At 43.5% G+C, this 26,094-nt stretch overlaps 1 protein-coding gene and 1 non-coding gene across 2 annotated transcripts; one reads left to right on the forward strand and one right to left on the reverse strand.

Moving 5' to 3' along the window:
* Positions 1–11,679: 11,679 nt before the first annotated feature.
* Positions 11,680–11,753, reverse strand: Trnad-guc. The gene has a single exon. It is a non-coding gene; the product is annotated as a tRNA-Asp (tRNA).
* Positions 11,754–22,975: 11,222 nt separating this feature from the next.
* Positions 22,976–24,502, forward strand: LOC122102260 (ATP synthase subunit alpha, mitochondrial). The gene has a single exon (XM_042672875.1). It carries the CDS (start codon positions 22,976–22,978, stop codon positions 24,500–24,502), a length of 1,527 nt encoding a protein of 508 aa, XP_042528809.1.
* The last annotated feature ends 1,592 nt before the right edge of the window (positions 24,503–26,094 follow it).

Raw genomic sequence — 26,094 nt, forward strand, 5'->3', positions numbered from 1 at the left:
TTTCTTAATCACAAAAAGGCTGTAAGGAAAGAGATTCTTTGTTTTTTTTTTTTTTTAATTAGCTTCACAATCCATCTTGAAGGTTGAAGGCCTATATATTATTCTATACAATAGAAGAAAAATGGAAGAGATTCTTTTAGGAGGACTCTCTTTACCAGGGGTGATAAATAATAGAGTCTCTGCCCCCTTTACCCGTGCTGTGGGGGCAATTTGTGACGTCCATGTCCCTCTCCTTCCTTTGTTTGCTCTCGTTCCTCCCTCCCTCTCCAAAAGCTAATGAGTTTTCAAGCATTATCTGACACTTAAGGAGGTGAGCAAGCAAGTGAATATTTCAGTCTATTTACAGCAATCCTTCTTTCGCTTTTGCTCTCACTACTTCGTCTCTTAAGCAATAAGGTAAGCAGTTCCTTTCCCTGCTCTTTTCTTAAGCAATAAGGTAAGCAGTTCCTTTCCCTGCTCTTTTCTGCGGCTTTCTTGGCTGTGGTTTGAGGTGCAGTCTTTCTCCATCCGAGCCTGTCCCTGATCTCCCTGCCCTGGCCCTGCTTGGTCTAACGATATAATATCCTAATCAATTGATGTCCAACGCGCGTGAAGCGCACTTTCTTTCTCTATCTATAGATAATGCTTTCTGGACCTTTTCTTCCCTTATCTCGTTTTCTCTAACGGCTGTACTAATAGAGGTTTTTTTCCTCAGGAAGGCACGGCGTCATCAAATAAATCCTAACTGCGTCAGTCGAACTGATAGTAGTAGCGCATCAACAAGTGCCTGTTAGTCACATTGAACCTGAGCAGGCATAGGCATACCATTGATTCTTTCAACCGTCAACCTGTAAACGATTGTAAGCTATCAGGGCGGTTAGCGTCAGCTAAAACTAGCTCAGGGGTTTTGGTCTATGTTTCGTTTGATTGATTCGTAAACCGGGGGTGGGTGCTTCCGCTTCATACGTGGGATTTGGGGGAAACCTTAACAGCCCGCCCAATGCTTACTATCGAGATTGGTTCGTCTTGCTCCCATTCCAAAGTTTCCGAAGACGCTGACGAAATTGAGCAAGTGTAAAAAGTCGTTAGTGATCTGGGTTGCGCGGCGTTCGGGTTATGTCTACCAGAATAACAACCCGTAGCCTAGTTGAGGTGAAACCCTCTTTTACAAGATTACAGACTATAAAACTAATGACTCGCTTTCTTTCTGAATCTGCTCTCTCTATTGACATATAAGAGTCTCCTCGGCTTGAGCGCTCCCTCGAAAGAAAACAAAACGGCGAAGGAACTCTCTCTCGTGCTATGGCTTTGCTTCCTTCACTTGTCCTTGCCGATTGATCCAACCTTGCCCGAGCCTGCCTCCTTCAAACCTTCCTTCATTCAATGCTTGACAGCTTTCTTCATGCGTTCAAGGCGTGACACGTCCATTAAAAACCCGAATCGGCGAATTGAAAAAGTCCAAATACTCTTATTGTACTTCTATCAGCTGACGGACGAGGGACTTTAACAGCCTAAAAGGCTCGTCACGGCACTGTTGACGGCTTATTGTCTTTCCATAGTCACTCCTCGATACAAGTATACTTATGCATTTGAGTCTGTTCAGTCGTGCCTATCCCCGAGAGTCACTCCTTCACTCACTTTATTTCCTTATTTGTGTGATTATGTGACACGTCTATCTTTGAAACTATTTCCATCAGCTAAAAGACTAAGGATAAAGGTGGGGTGTAACTAAACCGGCTCGGTTCTGAGAGTACTATGACCCCGACTCTGTTTATCTATCCCTTTCCCGACTCAGTTAAGGAGGATCGCTAACCCAACTCTTTGAATCTCTGACTAAGCCTGTTCCCCGAGTACCGCTTGCTAACTACACGGCTAACGGAACTTGGTAACCGTTTCCTGCTCTATCTCACCACCCCCTATCCCTACAGGGTTTGAGACACTTTTTAGATTTCACTCTTGCCTTTGGTTTATGCTTTGACGTTCAGAGATCCATTTTTTTATCATACGATATTTAGTAAGGCTAGGTTCAAAAGAGACAAGACTTTTTTTCATAGTAGCTGTCCAACGGGAAAACTCAATCAATCAAGCAAGTAAGCCAAGCAATCTTGTATCAGGAGTAGTAGCAGTAGGAGTGGGAGATTGAAAGCTAGCTCCTGACTCGAGGGGAGAAGGAATATTATATGAAAGAAATAGTCTTAGTACACCCGAAGGAAGAGGGAAAGCTCTCTTTTCTACGCTACTTTCTTTCTTCTCCTACGATCTTTGACGTTAGAGAGAAAGATCCTTCCATGGCCAGAGACAGGAGACAGGCATTCCCACTTTCACTCGAGCAGCGGATATGAGACCAGTAAGAGCGGATTCAATACTTTCAACCTTCAGCTTGGCACCTTTGCTTCGTACTCACACTCGCACTGACCGATAGTATGAATAAGAAAGTACCTCTTAACTAGCCATAGGCTATCCTAAGAATGATCTCTATAATATAATAAGGAGTACCCTCACTCACAGGGGATTCGATAAGAGGCTATTCGTTCACATCCCATTCGATAGCACTTGCTTCAGACTGGATGAATGACTGAACGAAGGCACAGGCACACTGAACCTTGAAAGCGGATTGGTACTGGACAACTAGGACATTTAATGCACTGATAGCAAGCATTCCATCTTCACTCTGAACTTGATTTATTACATCATATATTTTCTTCTTCTAATATGGTATTCTAGTACAAAACGGAGTCAAAGCATTAACTCAATTGAACCCATTGCATATCATAGAGCGTCTTCAATTACTATCTTATTGCACACCGGATTCTGATTCTATTGATTGACGTGCACTATCCTTAACACAGGTAAATCTCGGTCTTTCTATCTATCATATGGTATTTATGTGGAAGAACTAGGCGTCAAAAGAATCCTTCTAATGCATTCATTCAAAAAAAAGGACTCTTCCGGGCTTTGAAAGAGGACGCAGATTGGAAGATGGGGTATTCGTTCTGGGTTCATAATTTCTTAAATAGGCCGATGGGAGAAGGGGAAGACTTGGCGTCTTCGATAGGTGAGGCGAGAAGCACGCGTTCTTGGGCTACCAGCTGAATGAAAAACCTGCGATGTTGGCATTCTTTGGTCTTTCTCCGTTAGATATCAGCTTCGGGAAGTCGAAAACTGAAGGAAGTTGAAAACGCTAACGCTCGGGATTCTCCTGATGAATAGGTGTATGAAACCGGGTTTTGCTGGAAAGCTTTTACCAAATCGTGAAGAGATGGCTGTGAATTCAATGGCTTAAGTCAAAAAAGAAATTATGAATTAGTCAAAAAAGAAATTATGAATTAGTAGGGCACTTCTTGCTTACTGCACTAGCGGTCATCTGTCAATGTATAGTCAATAATTACATTTAGTAGGAGCGGGTATCCATCACAAACACAAAGAAGGAAGGTGAAAGGCTAACCGCAACTTTAGCATATTCTTCCGGTTTCCAGAAGCATCATCTTAGAACATTGCAACGTGGGTCATATCGCAAAGCCTCCGCTTACAGCATTTACCATGAAAAGTAGGTATCGCACTTTCTCATCATTCGAAGCTATCTCCATCTGTCAAGGAGAAGGCATGGTACCTCGACCCGGACTGCTATTGAAGAATAAGAACTCGTTGGGTTGCGTTCGACCGAACTCTATTCGTAAACTTCAACGGGATCCGGTAGCAGGTGCCCCAGACTTCTGCCTTTTCTTCTGATGTAGTCGGTTGTTTTTATCCGTGAACTACTAGGAGCATATTAATTCAGACTCCCGAATCAGACTTTCGGACAAAAAGAATAATCCAAAGACGATACATTTAGTAACTCTACAGGTACCACCAGTCATTTTAATTTCTGGATTTCGAAATAGAACATCCGGCTATTCCTGTAGGTTGTTGACCAGATATGCACCTGGGAGTCTCTATCAAAGCGATTCTCTTTCTTGCTTATGATCAACATGAGTGCAACGGAATTATGTAATCACCGCATTACCATATAAATGGAAGAAAGCTCATCAACAACCGTAGGCGCTGCAGTTGTAAAGCCAAGAATGGTTTGGGCGCAGCCCATTGTAACATTATAGAGATCAAACCTCAAACTGAAAAATTGCACATCAAAAGATAAGATTGGCCCTCCCCACTGGAAAGATGTCTTCCTTCTTTCAGTCTATCTATAGGCAGATGCCTCTCCAACCCGCCCGGATCAGTCTATTAAGAAAAGGATGCCTCACAATTGAAGTTGGTTGGAAAGACTTTACTTTGGGACTGAGTCTGGCTATTACATCATCCGAGAATGAGATCTCTTATCATAGATCGGACTATTCCTTCTTCCTCAAATAAGATATTAGCTGTGCCCGACTCATAAGGAGGCTAACTCGCTGCAAGTGAATAAGTTATTACACTTCCTAATGATCATGACTCAAGCTTAGGCACCCGCTCGATCCGGTTTAAGAATCAAACCTCGCAAATGGTTCTGCTGGACGGGATTTCACCTCCCTAAATGGAACAAGATTCCCACTTGGATACGGAGCTTTGCCTTTTCTTTCTATGGATTTCTTTCTCCCTTCCGCGTCTTGCTTACGAACCAGGAGGCTGCTGAGGAAGGATTTGAATGCATGCTATATATTGAATTGAGTATTGAATGGAAGCGGTTTAGGTACCAGATGACGAGAAAATCCTAACTTAACTAACGTAATGGGTTGTGTACCGGTTGAGGAGTAGGACCCGGCCGCCGCGAGGATGAAAGCGTAGTACTTTCTATACGTCAATAGGACTTCCTCTTTCTATATGAATAAGCGCAAGTTTCCCTTTTTTTGAATGAGAATTAGCTGAACCACGCGTCGGAAGTCTCTCAGGCTAGGCCTTACATCCTGATCCAAGCAAGCATAGGAGGGAAGGGACCTCGGCATTGTTTTTGTTCGTTACCAAGTTCGGCATTAAGGCTTTGCTCTAATGAAGAGTTCTTTCTATCGATCGCTTTCGCCCCTTGTAGGAAGCATGTCTCTACTTCTTTTCCCAAGATCAGATCTCGAACCTATACTCTATTGAATCCCAGGCCCCTTTTTGTTACCATCACTTGGTTGCTCCAGAATGAATGTACTAAACCATCCATACTCGAAGAAAGTGCTTCCCCCCTTAATGGACTAACGAGGACGCGGAAAAGCATCTTTCTATAGAATCGCCATCCCCGGTCTCACCTGCGGCAACCCTTCTCCGACCAATTTCAGTGGCCTAAGCACATGTATAGGCGTAGGAATTGCTTTTTCTCTACCTTGAACACTGGAGTCTTCTTGTAGCTATATCTTACCACTGGATTGAACCAAAATCAAGCATCAATCTACTCGAATATGTTAATAACTGATCGAGTCCGTTAGGACGAGCAGCCAATGAGTGGGAAACACAAACTATACTATACTCCCTTTCCTGACGACCTTCACATACCCGATGATAAGCAATGAATTGAGGATCCACAATGCCATGATAGAGTTTTCGCGTTCATACAAGAGAGACTCAGGAGGCGGATGAAGAGCCAGGAGCGGGAGCCCAAAGACGAATAGGTGAATTATTAACCAACTATTCCACTATTCCACCTCCAAGGATGGAAAGAGCCGGCCGATTCGTCTTCGAGCATCGCTGGCAATAAACCTCGTTGAGAGAGCAGCACGAACCGTTGTTGATTCTGCAGGAATGGAATCATAGATTGAAGCTTAGGCAAGCCCCTTGAGACTGACTAAGTAAGGAGCAGCGGCTGCCCACTCTGCCTTTCCTTCTGATGAGGATTCGAGTGTACTAACTAAGGTGATCTCTTTGACTTGATTTTCAGTTTATCCATCCCACAGTGAGCAATTCCCGATCACTCGAAAATGTCTCTATCCAAAGGGGTTGGAGTCGTTCGTCAGTGAGAAGCAGAATGACTTTTTTCAAATAAATAGATAGAAGAGGCTTTCTGATAAGCCCACCCAGCGAAAAGAGTGGCTCTCCGGCGAACAGGAAAAAAAGGGCTGTTCAGGACAAAGCTCTAATCCCATAGGTGGGTCAGGCGGGAATCCAGCCAGTTCAAATCCAATAGCCAGTACCTCACAACTAAAGATGAAAGGAAATACCACTCTTTAAGCTTAGAAAGCGTATTGTGAACTGTCAGTGGTCTCAGGGACGATCGACAGAAGAAAGGGCTCTTTAATCCAAGAAAAAGGGCCTTTTTTCATGCTTCTGATTCGAATTTATTCTATCTTGACTGCCCTGATAAAGCAAAGCTAGCCTTTTAACATAGAATTTTCCTCTGACGAGCAGGATGTTCTTCGATCCCTATCCTCTTAGCCGCTTAGATCAATACCTACTGCCCCCGATGTGCAATCCCCAGTTTCGTCAAATGCCTACTTTCTTTTTTCACCCGGAGACAGAGCCTCTTCTTGAAGACCCTTCCTAAGACAAGCTTACCTAATCGATTGAAACCTGTATTTTCGTTTTGAGCTATCTCACAATCTTCCTCTTTATAGCCCATACTTTATCGCATCCCAGCGCTTCTCGCCATATTCCGATTCTTATACGGGCTCTTTCTTGCTCTTTCCGTCATAGATCGAGCAGTATATCACCCATACCCTGAGGAAGGCACGGGAGCACCCCCCAATGAGATATTGGGCTTTCCTCACTTCTTCGTAGTGAGTGATTAGGCTTGACTTAGTTGATTCGGATTCCGTTTTATAAGAAAGAGTATAGTGCTTGCTCGCTTTTCAAGAGCTACAATCCCATTTTCTTCTTTCTATTTACCATTTTATGACCTCTTTCTCGTCCAATCGTAAGGCTTTCAGTCATTCAATTCTCATTGGTAACAAGTAGCCCTTTACTTCGGTTTAGTTTAGGGCGAGGCCCGGTTCAGCAATGGAATTGATAAAAGGAGAGTAGGTAGAGTCCTTTGCTTTGAGTGAAAAAGTATTCCTTCCGTCCGTCTGATCCTTTACCTAGTCTTATAAATAAGTTATCCTTGTGGGGTTCCCTGCTGCTGGATGGAATCCGATTCCGAAAAGGAAATTTAAGGAAAGGTACGCCGGGGGGAGTTGGTTACCATTACATCTGGGTCCTCAAACGTGTGATTTTCTTGTTTGAGGTTGGGCTTTGGAATCTCGTCTGTGGCTTTATTGAAGTTAGGGCGACCTATTGAGTAATGTAAGGGGTCGATCATAGGCTTTATTGCTGTGCGGCTTTCCGTGTCCGAGATCCAGAGAGAATGTGTAATTAGAAGGCCCGAATTTTCGCTTGCAGTTGGGTTGTCCCGCCCAAAGCCTGATAATGATTCCGTTAAGGCAAATATCCCATAATAAGATATACGAATAAGACGGATCGGACCGAGCTGCCAATGCATTCATTCCATCTCCACCGGAATCACCCTTATGCATAGCTCCTTCCCTCTTCTATGAAGTTGAAGTGAAGCAAGCGAGCCTTTCGATTGAGGGGGACCGATCTGAGTCAGTTTATCCATTATTTGTTGAAAGATTCGGGATATTAAAACGTTTCTCGGTCTTTTTTAACGTTTTTGCCTTTTGATATAAAGACGCGCTTTTGTGGGCTACAGGTGGAGGGCTATGAGCTCGTTCACTCAATCCCGGGGCAACAATTCCAGCCGCCTTAGTTAGAAGCTAAACCAAAGCTAAGCTTGTAAGCTCGTAGAGAAAGCTATTTATCAGGTATACCCACATATCCATGTTCCTAAACAGTCAGTCTCGAAGAAGGCCACCAGCACCCGACTTACCAGAACGCCCCGTGGCAGTACCATGCAAGTGAAGGTTCCTCTTGGAAGCACCATCAGTCTTGAATTTTAACCAGCCAATGGAAGGAAATTCCCAAGCGATCAACTTGCTTACCTTCATACTTGGCTCAGTTTTCTTCAAATGGAAAGCAGAGACAGCAATTTCAACATCGTTAGCAATCCTCCGATGTTGATCATGAAGGAGAATAAAGTCTCCATCAAAAAAAACAGCTTGACACCTCCACTCCAAACCAAAATCTTCTATGCTATTGCGCAGAAGGTCGTACGCCACTGGCAATCAAAACCAAACTGAAGATCCTTACAAGAAGTATTGCTACATAACCAATCCATGAATGCAAAGGAGTAGAAGGGACTTTGATGCTCATTGGGAATAAAGAGATTCCGGATCCATTTAGCAAAGTGACACTCACGTAAAATATGTAAACAATCCTAAACAGAGTATCCACATCGTCAGCAGCTGCGTCACTCTGAGAAATTCCTCTCCCAACGAAGAAGGAGGTTTGAGATAAACAGCCAAGGTCAGACGGGTGGTCTACCCTTACAAGGTCTACTGCGGCTTAACTCCGTGGTGATCTATGAATTATGTATAGTAAGATGGGTTCCTGCTTTTGGAATTGATGTCGGAAAGGAACGAGAAGTAGGTGGGGTCACGTAGTTAGCCCCGAGAGTCCATCCCTCGGAGACGGAAGTAATTGCCCGGCTCAACGCAACGTCTTTGCCATCCCGCGTAAGCTTCAACTGACTGAACGAAGAAGGCAGGAACTCGAGTTTGATCTTGATGAATGCTTGTCGGATAGAGTGGATCGAGAAAGCTCCGCCCAAAGTGCTTTTCGTAAGCCGGTTAACGGTTGGCAGCTATCCTCTTGATGACTTCGGAAAAAAGCTTTCACTGACGTTCAGGGGATATTTTTTTGGTTTGACCTTTGGTTGGGAACCCTGTAACGAGACGACCTTCTCCCATTGGGAAATCCCCTTTCATCCCTAAATGATGATTGGGCTTTAGAGTGAACCCTTGAATCTGAATTCCTGCGTAGAAATGATGAGAAAGATGGTTTCCAAGATAAGATGGCTGCTAAGTACCTCTCCAAGGTTTGAGATCGCTAAATAGCTAAGTGGGCTAGTCCATGAGAAGTAGGCGCTTTTTAGCGCCCTCAAATGGTTCTTCTTTCCCCTTCCCAGGATCGCGTCGTTCGATTCCGAGTTGGATTCAAATTTCAGGTGGCGGCGCCCCGAAGAGAAGAGTGTAACTGGCTTGGCAAGGGCTTCTGAGATGGGAGTTTGAGGAGCGTATCCAGAGCCCATCAACGTGAATGTCAGACTGCCATATATTTTTTGAACCGAATACCTTCCTTTCGATCTACTTCCTAAAGGATGATAAGGCTGTGGATGATGTCCCAGCTGGAGAGTCAACCTTTTCATATGAATGCCTGCCCTATTGGAGATTCCAACTATGTTGCATTTTCTTTTTATGCGTAAGGTATGTGACCTTGGGAATTAGGTTCGTGAGTTGCTAATGGGCGCTGGCTTAGCTCCAGGTGTCAGTAATAGAAAGAGATTGGGAAAGAAGTCCCATGGAGGTCTTTATCCCCAGTGCCATCGCATCCTCCCGTTGGTCGCCTCTCATCGAGAAGAAAAAATAGGACAATCGCTCCTTGACGGCCTCTGGGCTCTGTTTCAAAAAGAAACCTCTTCTAAAAGGGACATTTCCGCACTCATTTCAGATCATAGAGGTCGGGTACGAGGTAAACCAACCAGCGTAATGGGTACGAGATCTACCGGGCTTCAGTCGAAAAACCTTCTCCTTCCCTTCCACCGATGAAACGACTGAAGCTCTTGCAAAAAGGTAAAGATTCTTTCTTTGTAACTAATCAATGAAATGAAACCTTGAGCTTACAGGTATATATAGTTCTTTTTAATAGATAAGACCTCCCTATAGAGGTTTCGGGGTGGGCTAATCCGCGGGCTTATCCGAACATGATATCGGCATTCTGACCTAAAAAGAGCGTTCCCTGCGGGGCCTTAAACACTCTGCTTGCAGGAAAACCGTGTCCTAGGCATATTGAATGACGTCGCATAAAGGCAGAAAGAGCAGCTAAGCGCGCTGTAAGAGAGAGATGTCGAGCTACCGCTTCGCCCCTTTTCTTTTAGGCCAGGGAGGAAGTAATGGAATTTTTTGTTGTTTTAGCGCGAAAGAACTTGAGTTGGGTGCGCTATGACCAAAAAGCCGTTTTCTTGCTTGCTCCTTTGATTCGCTTGGAATTTGATCCATGCGTCACTCAGAATTTCAGTCAAATCATAACACTCATTCAGTTTGTAGAAGGACAGAATGCATATTCATAGAATGAAAAAAAACTGGAGGGCAAGAGCAATTGCAGCTTATTCATCGAGAAGCCACTCGCGGCACACTGAGACGAAAGAATCTGTGAGAAGGCAATAGTTGGCATACTACGCATAGATTCTTTGGTCATTCGTGATCGAAGACAACAACGGAAAAGTTGTACACCTACATAACCTATCTCCCAGACCAAGGAAGAAGGTTTCAGATCTTTGTAGTTCTTCACCCCTTTTGTTAACCCAGTTCCTGTACGTGGAATGAATTCCAGTAAGTTAAGTAATCTGGTGAAAGGGGCCTCCTCGCCGCTCCCTTTCCCCTTATCACGGAAAGCAACCAAACCAATCACCATGACAAGGGCCCCCCAAACAAACGGCTGCGTGAACGAAGTCCTGCCCATTCACTGCGCGTCTTTCGGGGCCTCTGACGCCAAAACAACAACGGCATTCAAGCCCAGGGTAAACTCAGGAGTAGTCAAAGGCTGCCGAAGGAAGTCAGAAAAAATGAAAAAAGAACGTTAGCATACAACAATGGATATTACTTAACTAGTGACCCCAAATCATTATTAGTTCAAGAGCTTTGGTCACAACATAATTGTAACCACCCCCTCCCTCTAATAAGAGGGCATGCACATAGGCGAGAGTGGATAGATCTGTAATATCAGAATTGATTGAAGAAATTACAGATTGTGCCAGTTCATTCCAGGAGTGACCCCCGGGAAGTGTTTCAATACCATGATTGAGACAAAGGAATTCAAGTTTTTTCGATATCTCGTCCAGATACTGTTCCTGAGTCAAGACAGGAACATTTTGAATGTCAAGTTCATTACCATATTATGTAACCCGACGGGCTACAGGCTCCTCGGCGCGTGAAAGAAGCCTCCATTTTTTTTGGAGCGCGAAGAAAAGGATTCCAATACCAACAGCAAGTCCAACTGAAGCAATTGAAGCGTTGTCGGCATTCTTATCAATGATATTAAGAAAAGTAGTCATGGGAAAGATAGTCATATTTTTTTCCCTGACAGCACTTTTTTTAAGAGGGGATTCCTTATTGTTTTGTATTGTTAACCAAAAAAGAATGGGATTATTAGGACATTGTGTCAAGATGAGATAAGCATGGGAGTTTTCTTGGAAGTTCCATTCCATCAAGTTCATTTGATAGCAGGTAAGAGATTGAAAGCAGGAGGAAGTAAAATCGAGTTCGAAAGCCAGAGTATTTGATTGAAGCCAGTCATAAGCCCTTGCGTGAAGCTTCAAAATCCCTGAACTTAAGGCAGTGAAGATATCGGATAACAGCATCAGGGCATCATACACGCTGAGAAGGGCTTGAATCTTCTTCAGGTTTTAGAGGTTAGAGCAGGAGCATCTATTCTTTTGAGATAGCATTAGGTCTGTTGATTGGTACTGACCAAGTGATCAGAGGGCTCAAGAGTGCAACGTGCTAGAACTAAGACTGAAACTTGAGTTCTTTTTTTTCTTTCATAAGAATATTACCTTTCTTTTTTTAGTAAGGCGGTCCAGTCAAATGTTGTACCTTCCCCCCCCCCTTTTTTCACAGAAAATGGAGAGAGGCATTTTTTTTTTTTATCTTTTGTCGGGACTGACGGGGCTCGAACCCGCAGCTTCCGCCTTGACAGGGCGGTGCTCTGACCGATTGAACTACAATCCCAGAAAAATGAGGCGCCTCATTTTTCTTATATATCTATTTTATGGAAATATTTCATTCGAACTATTGAATTTCGCCGTGTTGTAACAGAGACACGAATGAAACTATTATTATAATATAATATTGTAGTGAACTGACGTAGACTAATTCATGAATTGAATAAAAAAAAAGGGCCCTTTGAACTAAGCGGTAGAGTCACGCTCTTTACTTTAAAGGAGAAAGAAAATTCCAAGCGTTAGCGAAACGGCTTTCGTGCAGCTCAATCCCTTTCTGGTTCCAACAGAAAGAGGCTGACTTAAGTCATCGGTTCAAATCCGAGAAAGATTTCCTTTCCACGAAACTCCTGTCTTAGTCTGAATTTTTCAAAAGAGGATATAGATATGAAAAAAAGGTAACCCCCTTGCGAGTAGTTTTTATTTTTAGAAGTGGAATGTTCATTATAATGAGAAGTAGTCGATTAGGGAAACTTTTATGGTCACTACAGGGTATACTCTTCCTCATCTTTCATTATTCATATTTGATGTCCTGGGACATAGATATTCGTTATAGCATTATGAATATCTTTATGAATCGCCGCCAAAGTCTTCCTACTTCTTAATTGATTGTTCCAATCAGATCCGAAAAATGAGAAAGAAAAGTCAGTGCACCTGAATTGAATCATGACTATATAAACTATTCTGAGATTTTGATTCGATATAGATGAAATCGTGGAAGCGGATCTTTTCTTTCCTTGCACCACGTAAGAATTCGTCGTCCGATTGAATCTTCTTGTTCCTGGATGCTCCATAGGAATTCATTCCTATTCCTTTCTTTCTTCCACCGAGAAAGGTTCATTCCGAATCACAAGAGAAAGATCTCTTTTTTGCATTCATTTTACCTTTCGTTATGGTAATGCAATGCAAGAGGTCGGAAATAGACGAAAACGACTGTCGGTCTCTGATGGTAAGATACCTATGGTCGGTATATCTTTGAAAGCTCAGCCGGAGAAAAGAAACGGACTCCTCGAGGGCTACTTAAGGCACTTTAGTGCAAACCAGAAGGACTGGAGCTGTTGGATCTTGCTCAGTGCTGCTATAACTTAACAAACAAAAAGCTCTGTGTCGAACTTCAGCAGTTTGCCAAGAGGTGGCAGGAACGCAACGACAACGCCCAACCCCACTTAAACAACCGTCAGGCTTGGCTCGGTCTTAAGGAAGAAGAAAGTAGACCTTGTAGAGAAGCGGATAGGAGAGGTAGCGCTCGTAGAGTTTGAAGAGGGTAACTTCGCGCTTCGACCAATTAAAGAAAGACGCCAGACGGCCGAAGAGGTGTCGCTTAAGGACACAGAGAGACTTCGAGGTGCCAAGGCGGCACCCTCTTCTCAAGACTTTTAACTGAACCCTAGTATACCTCTCAATGAGAAAACTGGCATATAAATTCTTCCTAACTAAAGAAAGGAAGGCATCCAATTTTCATTGCCTCACTCCGGCAAGGAAGGAAGCCTTTTAAATCTCCTTCAAGTAAAAGCTAGCAGTCGTAGGGTAAGCCCTTTTGTCAGCCATTGAGCAAGTGAGTTCTTTTTTAGCCAGTTCGGAAAAAGAAAGTGCCATTACATCTGCCTTCGAGCTCAGCTAATCCCCAGCCCCTTCTCTTGCAGTTGCAGTAAAAGGGGAATGAAGACGAGACGGAAAGGAAGATCATTTTCCTAAGAAGAGAATCAAGCTACTTCTGGACTTTGTGTGGCAAGCCCCTCTATCGATTGTGAGTTCCCAGCCATGGGGAGTTATCTTTCTCCAGTTTGAGATCCAGCTGGCGTTTTTGAAAGTGTTTACTTTACAGGGGGTAAGATAGTAGCAGTACCGGTCCCAATGGTGATCTCATCAGGCTTTCCAGGGACCTATGCCGATTCTCTCTTTCCTCTTTTCGCTCTTCGGGGTTTCTATCTGGTGACGTTACGACTCCCAGTTCTTATTAAGGAATTGGGCTCACTGCCGGGGTTTAACCTGAGATTGTAAACCCTTCTTCTTTTTCAGCAACTAGGGGCCCCTTCATAGACAAGGATGAACCTATCAATTCCACTCTTAAGGAAGAAGCCTCACCAGAATGACTATCCCTTGTAAAAAGGTACTCCACTGGCTTTCCTGCTCCAAGTGAAAAAGCGGAGAAACCGTCAGCAAGTCTTAACCTTCCTTCGACATAAAGTCATGTCCTTCCGGCCCCAAGTGGAGCGATCCCTTTGTCTTTCTCTTATCTTATAGCATTCAAGTCTTTTGGTCACAGGCAGCCAATTTTCTTTCTCTCAAAGCCCAGAACTTTCGTTGAGAATTGCCCCCAAATGAGGTCAAAATATCCCCTTGTAACTAATCTATCTGAACCCGGACTTAGAGTAGCTCCTGTCTTTCCCTACCGTTCCCGTCACCAGCCTTGCCCTACCGAGATCAAGATAGTTTTTTCCTGCCTGTTACGCCAGCCCTTTTAGTCACAGTTACCTATTATAGAACCCAATCCGCCGCACCAACTGCACTTTTTCCGTCGTTATACTTTCCCGTAAAGGAAGGCAAAAGAGAGTTGCAGAGTCCAATCCCTGTGGGACTTCAGGCAGATCAAAGCAGAAGAGATCAAAGACGAGTTAAAGCCATGTATCCTTTATTCGTACCCCGTGAAGACACATTTCAGGTAGAAGACGAGGTTTTTTCCCAAAGGGAAGTACGTCACCTCTCTCAGTTAGCTTGACTCTTCCTGTCTATCTCAGGAGTCAAAGAGCCTGAGGGTGAGCTCAGAAGCTTCAAGGACTTACTCATGGATTTTTTGTACCAAGGGATAGCAAGGCATCTGTAAGGGCAGGCGTATCCCTTAACCTTTTCCGGCCGGCCAGTGAAGATCTTGGAAGAAGGACACGGGCATCAAAGTCAGCGACATACTATAGAAAGGACAGGGAAGCAACTCTTTTAGAGCTTCGTCAGGACGTTAATCAAACTCCAAGCAATAAAGCAGATTTTGGATAAGCCGTTGCTGAACGAGTTAATATATGTTTTTCGGGATAAGCACTCCCAGCTCTCTATCAGTGGGGACAAAGAGAAAAGCATCACCGCTTCCAACTCCTAAGAAGTAAGCAACTTTTCTTAAGCAGAAACTGAGTTACCAGCCTTATTCGATTCAAAAGCAAACACATAGCTGTATCTTTAGTATGCACTTTACAACAAAGAAAAAGAAGCCAAGCGCGAACAGAAGCATCCGCCGAACCAGACGCTGTCGAGGGTCAGAGTTCCAACAACCAACCGTGATCCCGATTCTTACTTTTTTGACTTGTTTAAGAAGGAGGGCTTTTTCAAATATCTTTCTTATGAAGGAGGCTTTTTTCATATCTCTTTCTCGTAGTGATCCACAGGTTCAGGAACTGCGGGCTGATTCTGAACTGGAGGGGAGGTACTGGGTCTACAGGTAACGCATCTGCTATTCTTGGTTGACTTTGTGATTGTGGATCTCTGTCTCTCGAACCGGGGTGGTAGATGGAGGCTTTCTCTGTTCACGACGTAGGTGATATTGAATCAGCCCTTTGGCTGACGCTGGGCACGCATCATGGATGAAGGAAGACCAGGTATGGGGCATTTGAGTTCCGCTTTCAAGATGTACCTATTGTCAGGGAAGACAAGAGGAGTACCTTCTTTTGAGTGCTAGTCAGCTACCATCCTTGATATAGATTGTTCTCCTGCAATCAGTCCTTCCTATACCTGATCCTTTTATCCTTTTGATAAGGATTCAACAAAAGAAGCATATTGATAGTCATTGCGCTTGGCAACAACCCCCAGCTTCCCCAACGAGAAGACCGAGAGATAGAATATCACCAGTCTATCACCGCGATCACCTTCCATACGAAGGAACCGGCGATGAAAGGCCGGAATCACTGACGGTAAGCCCCCTGACGTTGAATGAAAAACTGCTTCTTTCTTACCTCGTTTTGGAGGTAGTTACCGCCCCGTGAGAGACCGCTACGCCCCTTGATCTCTGATTCGAAACAAAGAATAATTGTGTACGAAGAAGCTCTTTTCGAAAGAATAGCTCCTGGTGGTTCAGGACGTTAATCAATAGGAGAAGGAGCTCTATCGAATGGCATCTTTGAGTTGAGCTTAGCCCTCCTTCTATCCTCGGTCCAATCAAAGCTTTTGTTCGGAATTGGGGGCTAGGGCGTTTTATCATTCCCATTTGACGATCGGGGGTTTGAGCTGCTATGGCAAGCTTTTTTTCCAAATAGTGGGTAGGGGGGAACTCGCTGTACCAAGATGATTGGGCTGGTCTTGCTGATACCGGACCCCTTCTAACTCCAAGAAGGGCGGGCTCGTCTTCCACTCTGGGGATGCGAGAGTTGATCCTACCATTGAAAGTGAGTATAAAGTATTCGACGACAGAGATAGAGCATTAGTTGCAGGTTTTATCCCACCTTAACGACCAAGGGAGGAATTCTCCGAGCGGAGAGGCGTCACCCGAGGCCGATTTCAGTGGATCACTATAGAATCTTCGTTACTACGCTTACGCTACTTTCTGGCTAGCTCGTGAAATCAAAAAAGAAAATGGAATTCAGTGAACCATAGTACCGAACTTGTATAATCAGTATACTGTAAAGAGAATGATTTTCGTCATCCTTTGGATCGCTGCGGGGATCCCCTTGCTCGTTCCCAAAAGAGTCAGCCTTATGTCGTCTGTTATCCACACGTCACCAAAATATTAACTCAATCACAGTAGTTAGGCACTACTGTTGAGAGCATGAATATGAAGTGAACTACTATATCTATATAAAGAATATCCTATGTACACTGTTCCAATGAGGTTGCCTCTTTGGACACACCTAATAACGAAGTGAACTATTTAAGTAAACGTCAAACTGTAATGATAAGAAGCTCAGATGCGCGAGGTTTTATTCCTCCACCCCTGTTTGCACAGAGGAAAGAGTTGGTGCCAAACAAAAAAAAAGATAAAAAATGCCAACAGACAGATGTTTGAGGGAGTGTTCAGAGCCTCGGCAAGGCGTCTTCCAATCGACACGTAGCAAGATAAATGTGTAGGATCCTCTTTCCGACGTCAGATCGCACACGGCCTGGCACGAACTCTCGTTCATCAACAACTTCACTCAAAATTTCAGTTGAAAGAAGGAAAAAACCTCTCCTGGTCTAAAAGGTATGAAATCCTCGTCGGTGCCACCAAGGAGGCCCCACATCCCAGTATCATCCGATACTACTTCGAATTCGGGTCGAGTTTACGTTAACCCAATCGCTGAGGGAAGATCGGCGGGGGCTTCAGAGGTAGGGATCGGGAGTGTGCAACGGAATTATCATCTGGTACCAAATGCTACCCAACCTGGTTCACGCATAAGCCAGTATGTATATCGGTTCGCCATTTACCAAAGAGATGCTACTCCCGTTTACGACGGCGGAGGTGCCTTCCAATCACACAAAACAAAAAAATGAGAGAGAGAGTAGCCAGTCCATCTAAAATAAAAGGACACGGTGACACCTCTCTAATCCATTGGTTAGATGAATGGAGGAACGTCTGTAATGCCTAACAGGCGATTGGGGGAGTGTTAGGGCCGGAGTGGGATAACAGGAGGTCCAGAAGGATATAACCGAATAATTAACGACATACAGATTGGACTTGTCCTTAAAGAACGTAGAGCCCCCAAGAGAGAATACCGGAAAGAATTTTTATCTAAACATTAATTGATCGTGTATTAGCGGACAATATAGATATGAATGAGTCTACGATGCATTGCTATTCGAAAGAAAGATATTGGGATTGGACTTGTCAATCGATTCATAAACTTTCGAACACAACCAATATCGATTCGAACTCCTTTTACTTGTAAGAGTACGTGAAGGATCTGTCGATTATGTTATGGCCTACGTCCTACTCACGGCGACCTGGTCGAATTGGGAGAGTAGGTCTTATTTCGGGCCAATCCATTGGAGAGCCGGGCATTCAACTAACAGACAGAACGTTTCATACCGGTGGAGTATTCACAGGAGGTACTGCAGAATTTCCCACACGTACACGTCATGGGCATCCTGCTTTTCTATGTTATATAGACTTGTATGTCACTATTGAGAGTCAAGATACTCTACATAACGTGACTATTCCACCAAAAACTTTTCTTTTAGTTAAAAATGATCAATATGTAAAATCAGAACAAGTTCTTGCTGAAATTTGCGCGGGAGCATACACTTTTAATTTGAAAGAGAAGGTTCGAAAACATATTTATTCCGACTCAGAAGGAGAAATGCACTGGAGTACCGATGTATACCATGCACCTGAATTTACGTATAGTAATGCCCATCTCTTACCAAAAACAAGCCATTGATGGATATTAGCGGTAAGCTCGTGCAAATCCAGTAGAGGCACTTTTTCACTACATAAGGATCAAGATCAAATGAACGCCCACTCTCTTTCTGTGGAAAGAAGATCTATTTATAGTACATCAGCAAATAATGATCAAGTTAAATATAAATTCTTGTTTTCAAATCTTTCGGATAAAAACGAAAGTAGGATTCCTGATTATTTAAAACTTAATCGAATCGGTACTGCTTATTAAAATCGCATATATCCTGATATTATTCACGAGAATTCGGATTTATTAGCAAAAAGGATAAAAAATAGATTCATCATTCAAATTTCATCCATTTAAGAGCGGGAGAAAGAAATAATGACCAACTCTGGCCTCTCAATTGAAATGCTTATAAATGGTATTTTACGTAGAAAGAGTCTTTCTTATTATTTCGACGACCCCCATAATTAAGAATTCCGGAACTCTTTCTTCGGTATTGGGCTAAAAGCGAGTAGGGGTGGCTGAGACTACGGGTATAGGTAAGCATCCGGGGCTGGGATTCGCGAAGAGCAGCTACTTACGATGTTCATGACCAATTGGTAAGCATCAAGCAAGAAAATGGATGCGCTAACGCGCCGTGGCTTGTGACTTTAGAACCCGTTTATGCCTTGGATACCACCCTCGGGAAAGCGCTAGTAGACCCCGAGTTGACTCACGTGGCTTGGATTCAATCGATTTCTTTCCGCATTTTGCGCTTAGTTTCAGTCCTATCCTTCTGTCCTTTATGCAGTAGTTGGTTGTTTCCGGCCAGCCAGCCTTCCTAACGTCAGATAGATGCGGGAAAAGATCAAGCAATAGCCGGCATTCAATTCTTCTTTACACCTTTCCACCAAGAGCCGTTCTATAGTCAAATAGGTAAGTTGAGCTTTCTTTAATTGTTTAAGCTGATTAAGGGCTCCTTTTCATCACACAACCTGTTCCATAAATCGGGAAAAAGAATCCGAAAGTCGCGTCATTAGGAAACCGTAGGATCGAAGTCTTTCACGGCAAGCAGAACAGTCTCTGAAATCGGTGCGATTAAGTCTTCAATGTCCGTGACGATTCGGAATGGTGATAAGGTAGATGTCTTAGTTTGGGGGTTTGGGACAAAATGGGAAAACTTCAAATGGGATAACTCTTCTTCTGTCTTATAATAAAAAAGAGAAATGGACCGGTCTAACGGATGAACCGGAGGAGTAGGGAGAAGAGGATTGGCCTTATTCCACTATCGCCTGGGATAGTCAGTAGTAGTCTGTTTTGGGGTGGTACTCCCGTGACAGGAAAGGTTTTTTAGGAAGCTTATTCAGTCTTCCGTATCTCTCTCAGTTGGTTAGCCTTTGTCATTTTCCTTCGCTTTCTACTTACTCTCTTCCTTCTCTGTGGGGCTTTACGAGGGCGTCTTTGATCACTTCTCCTTTTAGGAAGTTCAGTTCTTTCTCTCTTTCTCGACTTGCAACTTACTTTTTCTTTCTTGCCCGTTTCGCAAGGTGCGCGAACGAATAGACGTCAGTAGTCCTTTTGTGGCTAGGCAACTCATGCGGCGAAAAAGAAGATGACTATTTCGTAAAAAAGAGTATCCGTAGCTCAGTCGCTAGTACGGGGACTAGACCACAAGGGCAGAGAAGTAGTTTACTTGTGAAAACTTCACTATAGAGAGCTTGATTCTCTTCCCCTATTTCCACTCAGAATTCCTTCAAAGACTGGTTATGATAGATGACTTAGACGACAAGAAGGAGTTGGCAGACGCGCGGAAAGGTAGCACTCCAATCCAAATTCAATGTTAGTCTGGAGGTTCCGAGGGTAAACAGGGATAAGGACGCCATCAGTCATTTCGAAGATCACTTATGCAAATTGCAAAGCATACCTTTAGTGAGGGACTAATTAGTCGTTAGGCCCGAGCGGCTAACTCATTGTTCGCACTTCAAGTGGGAGTGAGGGTGGTTGTAAATCAATTAATTAATTTCACAGGCAAAGGCCAAGCCAAGGCGAGAAAGACCCAGCGCAAGGGTCACTTTGAAAATATGGATTTTTTAATACGAAAAAGCTGTTCTTCCATTATAGCGAGTTCGGTCAGATCAAGCTATAATGGGCAGTGTCACAGGGACCTAGCCTTTCCTTCTTCTCCCGGGTATAGTACTTATGGCGCAAGTCAGTCTCCTCAAGTGGAAGCAAGAATAGGGGGTTCGGGTATGAGGTACTCATTCTTGTATCATTGGTAGGAAAGGGGGTAAGCGAACATGGCTGTATTTATTTGTTAATGTTACTTACCTTTGCCTGCCCTTCCTTTACGCGTATAACGCTCGGTTGACTTAACCATACCTTTCAAACTGAATCGACTTTCTTCCACTTCGGGTCTCAGGTCAAAAAATCCTAGTCCGTCATACTTTGCCGCAGATTCAATAGAAATAGCTTGATTGAAAAACTGACAATATAACTATAACAGCATAAGTCGGTCCCGTTCTCTTACTAAGTCAATTTACCGGTGATTGAACTACCTTTAGAGTTGAGCTAACTGCAATAATGAAACTTTTTCGCGGAGCTGAAAAGTCCAAAACCAAAGAAAAAAAGTCAGTCTCATCCCAGAAGGACAGTGACAGCCCAAGGATAGGAAATTCCTTGATTCAAATCTTTCGGGCATGGCCATTGATTTGAGTGGCATTCTATTCTCTTTATAAAGTCAGGTAAGGAAGGAAGTAAGCATGCTTCTGATAGACTGAGATTGTCAATAAAAAGAATGAGTAAAAAGCAAGCAATTGATGCAATAGAAGAGGCTTCAACTCGTTCAAATGCCGCAGTTGATGCAATGTAATAAAAGCTCTTTGATTATGAGTGATCCTATTCGCCGCTGCTGGGATCTTTCTTTGAAGAACTCCCTTTTATTTTCCTTTTTCGGGTGGAAGCATCGAATGCCATGGTTCTTGTTACAGACTAGGCTGCAAGTGAGAGTGATAGAATCAGCTCAACTGTGAATGTTGCCGATGCCGATACCGGAGCAGCTAAAGGAAGCTAACTGGGTTGGGCCTGAGTACTGTTTTCTATAATTTACTGGAAAAACAAACCCCTCGCCAGTCAGAGTTTTCACTGAGGGCGAGTCGCTTGTGCTTCTTTCTCCTATCGGGTTTACATCCATATGAGGCTGACTTACCCTCTTTCGAAAAGTACGTAAAGCTGTCAATCCAGTAAGAAAGGCACTCAAAAAAATGGAAGATATTCGACATCGGCACAGGCTGCAAAGGAAGCAAATACCTCAATCGGAAACTTAATCTGAGCCTCGCTCTACTCTGTTAAAGCTTGCATTCGGAATAGCCGTGCCGTACCCATTACACTCTTATTCTTCTATTTGTTCATAACCTCGTGCTTGACCTCTTCTTTTCTTTTGGTTAGCTAGCCCGCCTGTCAGCTATGCTTCGGAATCACACCCTATTCAGACGGATAAGGCTCAGATGTCGGCCCCAGCACGAAGGCAAATACGAATTCCGCCTTCCTCTACCGTCAACTCCACTAGGGCTCCCTTTCGAAATTGCGTATAATATAAAGAGAACTCGATTCGTCTTGCTTATGCCCTTCTTCTTCATTGGCTTGAATGTGTGGTATCAGCTTCTGACCGAAGTGCTCTTTCTCTCACTCACTCTTCCCCTTTTTCTTTTCAGTGTGATTTTCTTTTTGTTCTGGGAAGAAAGGGGGATTCTGCGCTAAGAAAGAATTAGCCCTCTTTTTTTAAGCGTTCGTGTCCTGGCTCACTTCAATACATTACAAAGAAGCAAAACCTTACCGCAATGTTCAAGTCCGCTTCGCTTTGCTCCGCTCGCTCCGTGGGGAACGCATTTCAACCAACTATCTTTTTGATTGTTAGCAGATAGTTCACAAAAGAGTGCTTATTGAGAATGTAAAAGAAGGTAAACTCATGTTTCTCTTTCCACTCCATTTTCATTACGAAGATGTATCATGTCAGGATCCGTTGCTCAAAGCGAATCACGCCAACGTTATGGAAGTTCCTCGATTGTGTGAAATAAGAGTAGTACCAAAGGCACCTTATTCTTTCATAATCAAAAATGGTAAATTGGCTATGGAGATTCAGTGCGGTCAGAAATTCATACAGACACAAAAGGATTCGACAGGAAAGTGGTTTCAATCTAATCCATTCTTGGAGTCAAATAAAAACAAAAAAGGATATGTCAGTGACAACGCACGACAAAGTACTCTCCGAGGGCATGGAATGTCTCATTTTTCGGTCAGACTCTCTACAGTAATCTCTCTCTGTTATTCCCCGGTCGAAATACGGAAAAACTCCATTCAATTCTCGATGGAAACGGAGTTTTGCGAATTCTCTCCAGAACTGGAAGATCATTTCGAGATCAATGAACATATTCGAGGATTCAATGTGACTATTGTCACTTCGGCCAACACACAAGATGAGACTTTACCACCGTGGAGCGGCTTTTTGCAAAAAGAGGAAAGAGAACAAAAGTAAAATGTCATAAAAGCGAATGAAAGACCCATTCCCATGCTTTTTTTGGTCAACAACCAACAAACAAAGTACACTTTCCGTAGCGGCGAAAAGGAGAAAAAAAAAATGACGAAAAGGATTTTGAGGCCCTCTACCGTGGTTACTGGAAACGACTTATCCAACAACTTCAGGATGAGGCTGAAAATGGATTGGGTAACCGAGTACACCATGGTCGGTGGGGTGCCGTTCTCCATCAGAGGATTCCCAAGGAGGGATAAAATTGGGAAAGACTCGCGGCGGGAAGGAAAGCCAATTCTTTCCATTTTTCTTATAGACCATTGTAGAATTGGAGAAGAATCAAAAGTCAATTCGCACTTTTTCTTTTTGTGGCATTCCTCCTTGACTTTCACGTTTACATCCATTTTTTATATTAAAAATTTTTTGATTATGGAATTCTCTCCCAGAGCTGCGGAACTAACAAGTCTATTAGAAAGTAGAATTACCAACTTTTACACAAATTTTCAAGTGGATGAGATCGGTCGAGTGGTCTCAGTTGGAGATGGGATTGCACGTGTTTATGGATTGAACGAGATTCAAGCTGGGGAAATGGTTGAATTTGCCAGCGGTGTTAAAGGAATAGCGATGAATCTTGAGAATGAGAATGTAGGGATTGTTGTCTTTGGTAGTGATACCGCTATTAAAGAAGGAGATCTTGTCAAGCGCACTGGATCTATTGTGGATGTTCCTGCGGGAAAGGCTATGCTAGGGCGTGTGGTCGACGCGTTGGGAGTACCTATTGATGGAAGAGGGGCTCTAAGCGATCACGAGCGAAGACGTGTCGAAGTCAAAGCCCCTGGGATTATTGAACGTAAATCTGTGCACGAGCCTATGCAAACAGGATTAAAAGCGGTAGATAGCTTGGTTCCTATAGGCCGTGGTCAACGAGAACTTATAATCGGGGACAGACAAACTGGAAAAACAGCTATTGCTATTGATACCATATTAAACCAAAAGCAAATGAACTCAAGGGCCACCTCTGAGAGTGAGACATTGTATTGTGTCTATGTAGCGATTGGACAGAAACGCTCAACTGTGGCACAATTAGTTCAAATTCTTTCAGAAGCGTCTGCTTTGGAATATTCCATTCTTGTAGCAGCCACCGCTTCGGATCCTGCTCCTCTGCAATTTCTGGCCCCATATTCTGGTTGTGCTATGGGGGAATATTTCCGTGATAATGGAATGCACGCATTAATAATCTATGATGATCTTAGTAAACAGGCCGTGGCATATCGACAAATGTCATTATTGTTACGCCGACCACCAGGCCGTGAGGCTTTCCCAGGAGATGTTTTCTATTTACATTCCCGTCTATTAGAAAGAGCCGCTAAACGATCGGACCAGACAGGTGCAGGTAGCTTGACCGCCTTACCCGTCATTGAAACACAAGCTGGAGACGTATCGGCCTATATCCCTACAAATGTAATCTCCATTACAGACGGACAAATCTGTTTAGAAACAGAGCTCTTTTATCGCGGAATTAGACCGGCTATTAACGTCGGTTTATCTGTCAGTCGCGTAGGGTCTGCCGCTCAGTTGAAAGCTATGAAACAAGTCTGCGGAAGTTCAAAACTAGAATTGGCACAATATCGCGAAGTAGCCGCCTTTGCTCAATTTGGATCAGACCTTGATGCTGCGACTCAGGCATTACTCAATAGAGGCGCAAGGCTAACAGAAGTACCAAAACAACCACAATATGAACCACTTCCAATTGAAAAACAAATTCTAGTCATTTATGCAGCTGTCAATGGATTCTGTGATCGAATGCCATTAGACAAAATTGATCAATTTGAAAAAGAAATTTTAAGCAATGTCAAGCAAGAATTACTCCAATCACTTTTACAGGGCATAACTAACGAAAAGAAAAGAGAACTAGACACTTTCTTAAAAGAACAAACACAAAATCTGTTAATATAAAAAAGAAGATGAAAAAAACAGTTAACGGCGTGAAGAAGATGAAAAGTGCTTGTATGCATTTTTTTATTTTTGAAAAAGTCTTTTTCCTGCATCTCTCTTATTTGTATTTCAATTTCTTCTTTTTCATTTTTCATGATGGTTCATGCTTTCTTTATTTATTTGACTTCCATTTCTTTTTCAATTCTCCAGGATCCGGGCAAGTCAGGCCCTGGAGCTTTATATGGCTATGGATAGCGGCTCTGACGGCGGCTGGTCTACTAGGAGACAGCTCCGGCGGCTACTCAGGCGGCTACTCGGAAGCAAGTGTCAATCAAGAGCCTGCTGCCGGCCCTTCGAATCCAAACCACGCTGGCCCCTCTGCTATCAGCGGCCAAGATTCAAATCAGTCTTTCACTGTGGAGCATCCGCCAAATCCATTCCAGGAGGAGGGAGAGCGGGGAGATCTTCTCAGGCGTGCCCATAGACTTGTTTCCGAGCAATTAAAGCATTTCTGCGAACGAGGCTATGAAAAGTGGAGACAGTAACAGGTCACTTACCATTATGATGAAGCGGCATTATACATTTTAAAGACAGATATGGAGATTTCTTTTTATACAAATTTTATACAAATGAGGAGAGACAAAAAAAAAACCTGAAAGTATGAAAGAAATCTATGAGCCCTTTCGCGAAAAAAAAAAGTGAAGCTGCTTTGATTATTGCTGAAAAGAAAAACCGCTTCGCCCCTATCTTTTTTTTATTCCTTCTCTTGGTTTGATATGGAAAGAAGTATAAAGTGAAAAAGGGTCTGGTCTGACAGAAAGCGGTGTAGTTCTATTTTCATACAAGAAGAGGACGAGGCCCACGCGCAGGGCATCTTTGGTCTTCTGTTCGTGGGAGAGAGGAGAGTGGGAAAGTGGGCTCCTTTCACTTGACTTTATACTTGATTTTAAGTTCAGCTTACTTATAAAAGTGCAAGTTTGATAGGAAATGAGCAGATGGCAGAAGGACGCAAATGACTCGAGGGTCGAGGGACGGAGATCAGGCAGGAAGCTTCACATCAGTACCCTTTGTTAGTTTCCAGGTCTCGCGTGTGGGATAGAGCGTGAGTTGAAGAGCAGCCTAAAAACCCAGACTTGTTGTTGGAATGCAGTGTATAGAGAATCTTGGGGGAAGCGGTCCACGAATCCCGATCGAGCAGATGCTTCAACGGGAATGAAAGTGGTTAGGCTCAATAAGTGCATCGAAGCGTCCAAAGGGAGGACAAGAAGGCGGTCAAATGCGTGTTCGTTGGATCTTCACCCTTGGGAAAGGACCTCTCAATCCGCCGACCTTGACTGAAAAAAGCTCCCAATTAGGTCAGTAGCTGGCCGAGTAGCTGATAGACCAAATAAGCACAGTAGCTGTTTAGAGCCGAAGGAGCTTTCCACTTTTTGGGATTCTATAGCCTTCGCACTTACCTTTAGGGGATCGAAGTTGGATGAATCTCCAGTGGTTCCTTCCATCGGCGTCATCGAACCACGTTAGCAATCCAGAAAAACTTGAAGCTCGAAACGACCAGTCAAAAGAATTGATATGTTTAGTTCTGTTCTTCTCCTAGTTTTATAGTACACCCA

This window comes from Dipodomys spectabilis, unplaced genomic scaffold, assembly GCF_019054845.1.
Source record: "Dipodomys spectabilis isolate Male_0828 unplaced genomic scaffold, ASM1905484v1 ptg000782l, whole genome shotgun sequence".
Lineage (NCBI taxonomy): Eukaryota > Metazoa > Chordata > Mammalia > Rodentia > Heteromyidae > Dipodomys > Dipodomys spectabilis.

What these genes read in the sequence shown, in the direction of transcription:
- LOC122102260 (XM_042672875.1), top strand. Translation starts at nt 22,976, where the DNA reads ATGGAATTCTCTCCCAGAGCTGCGGAACTAACAAGTCTATTAGAAAGT.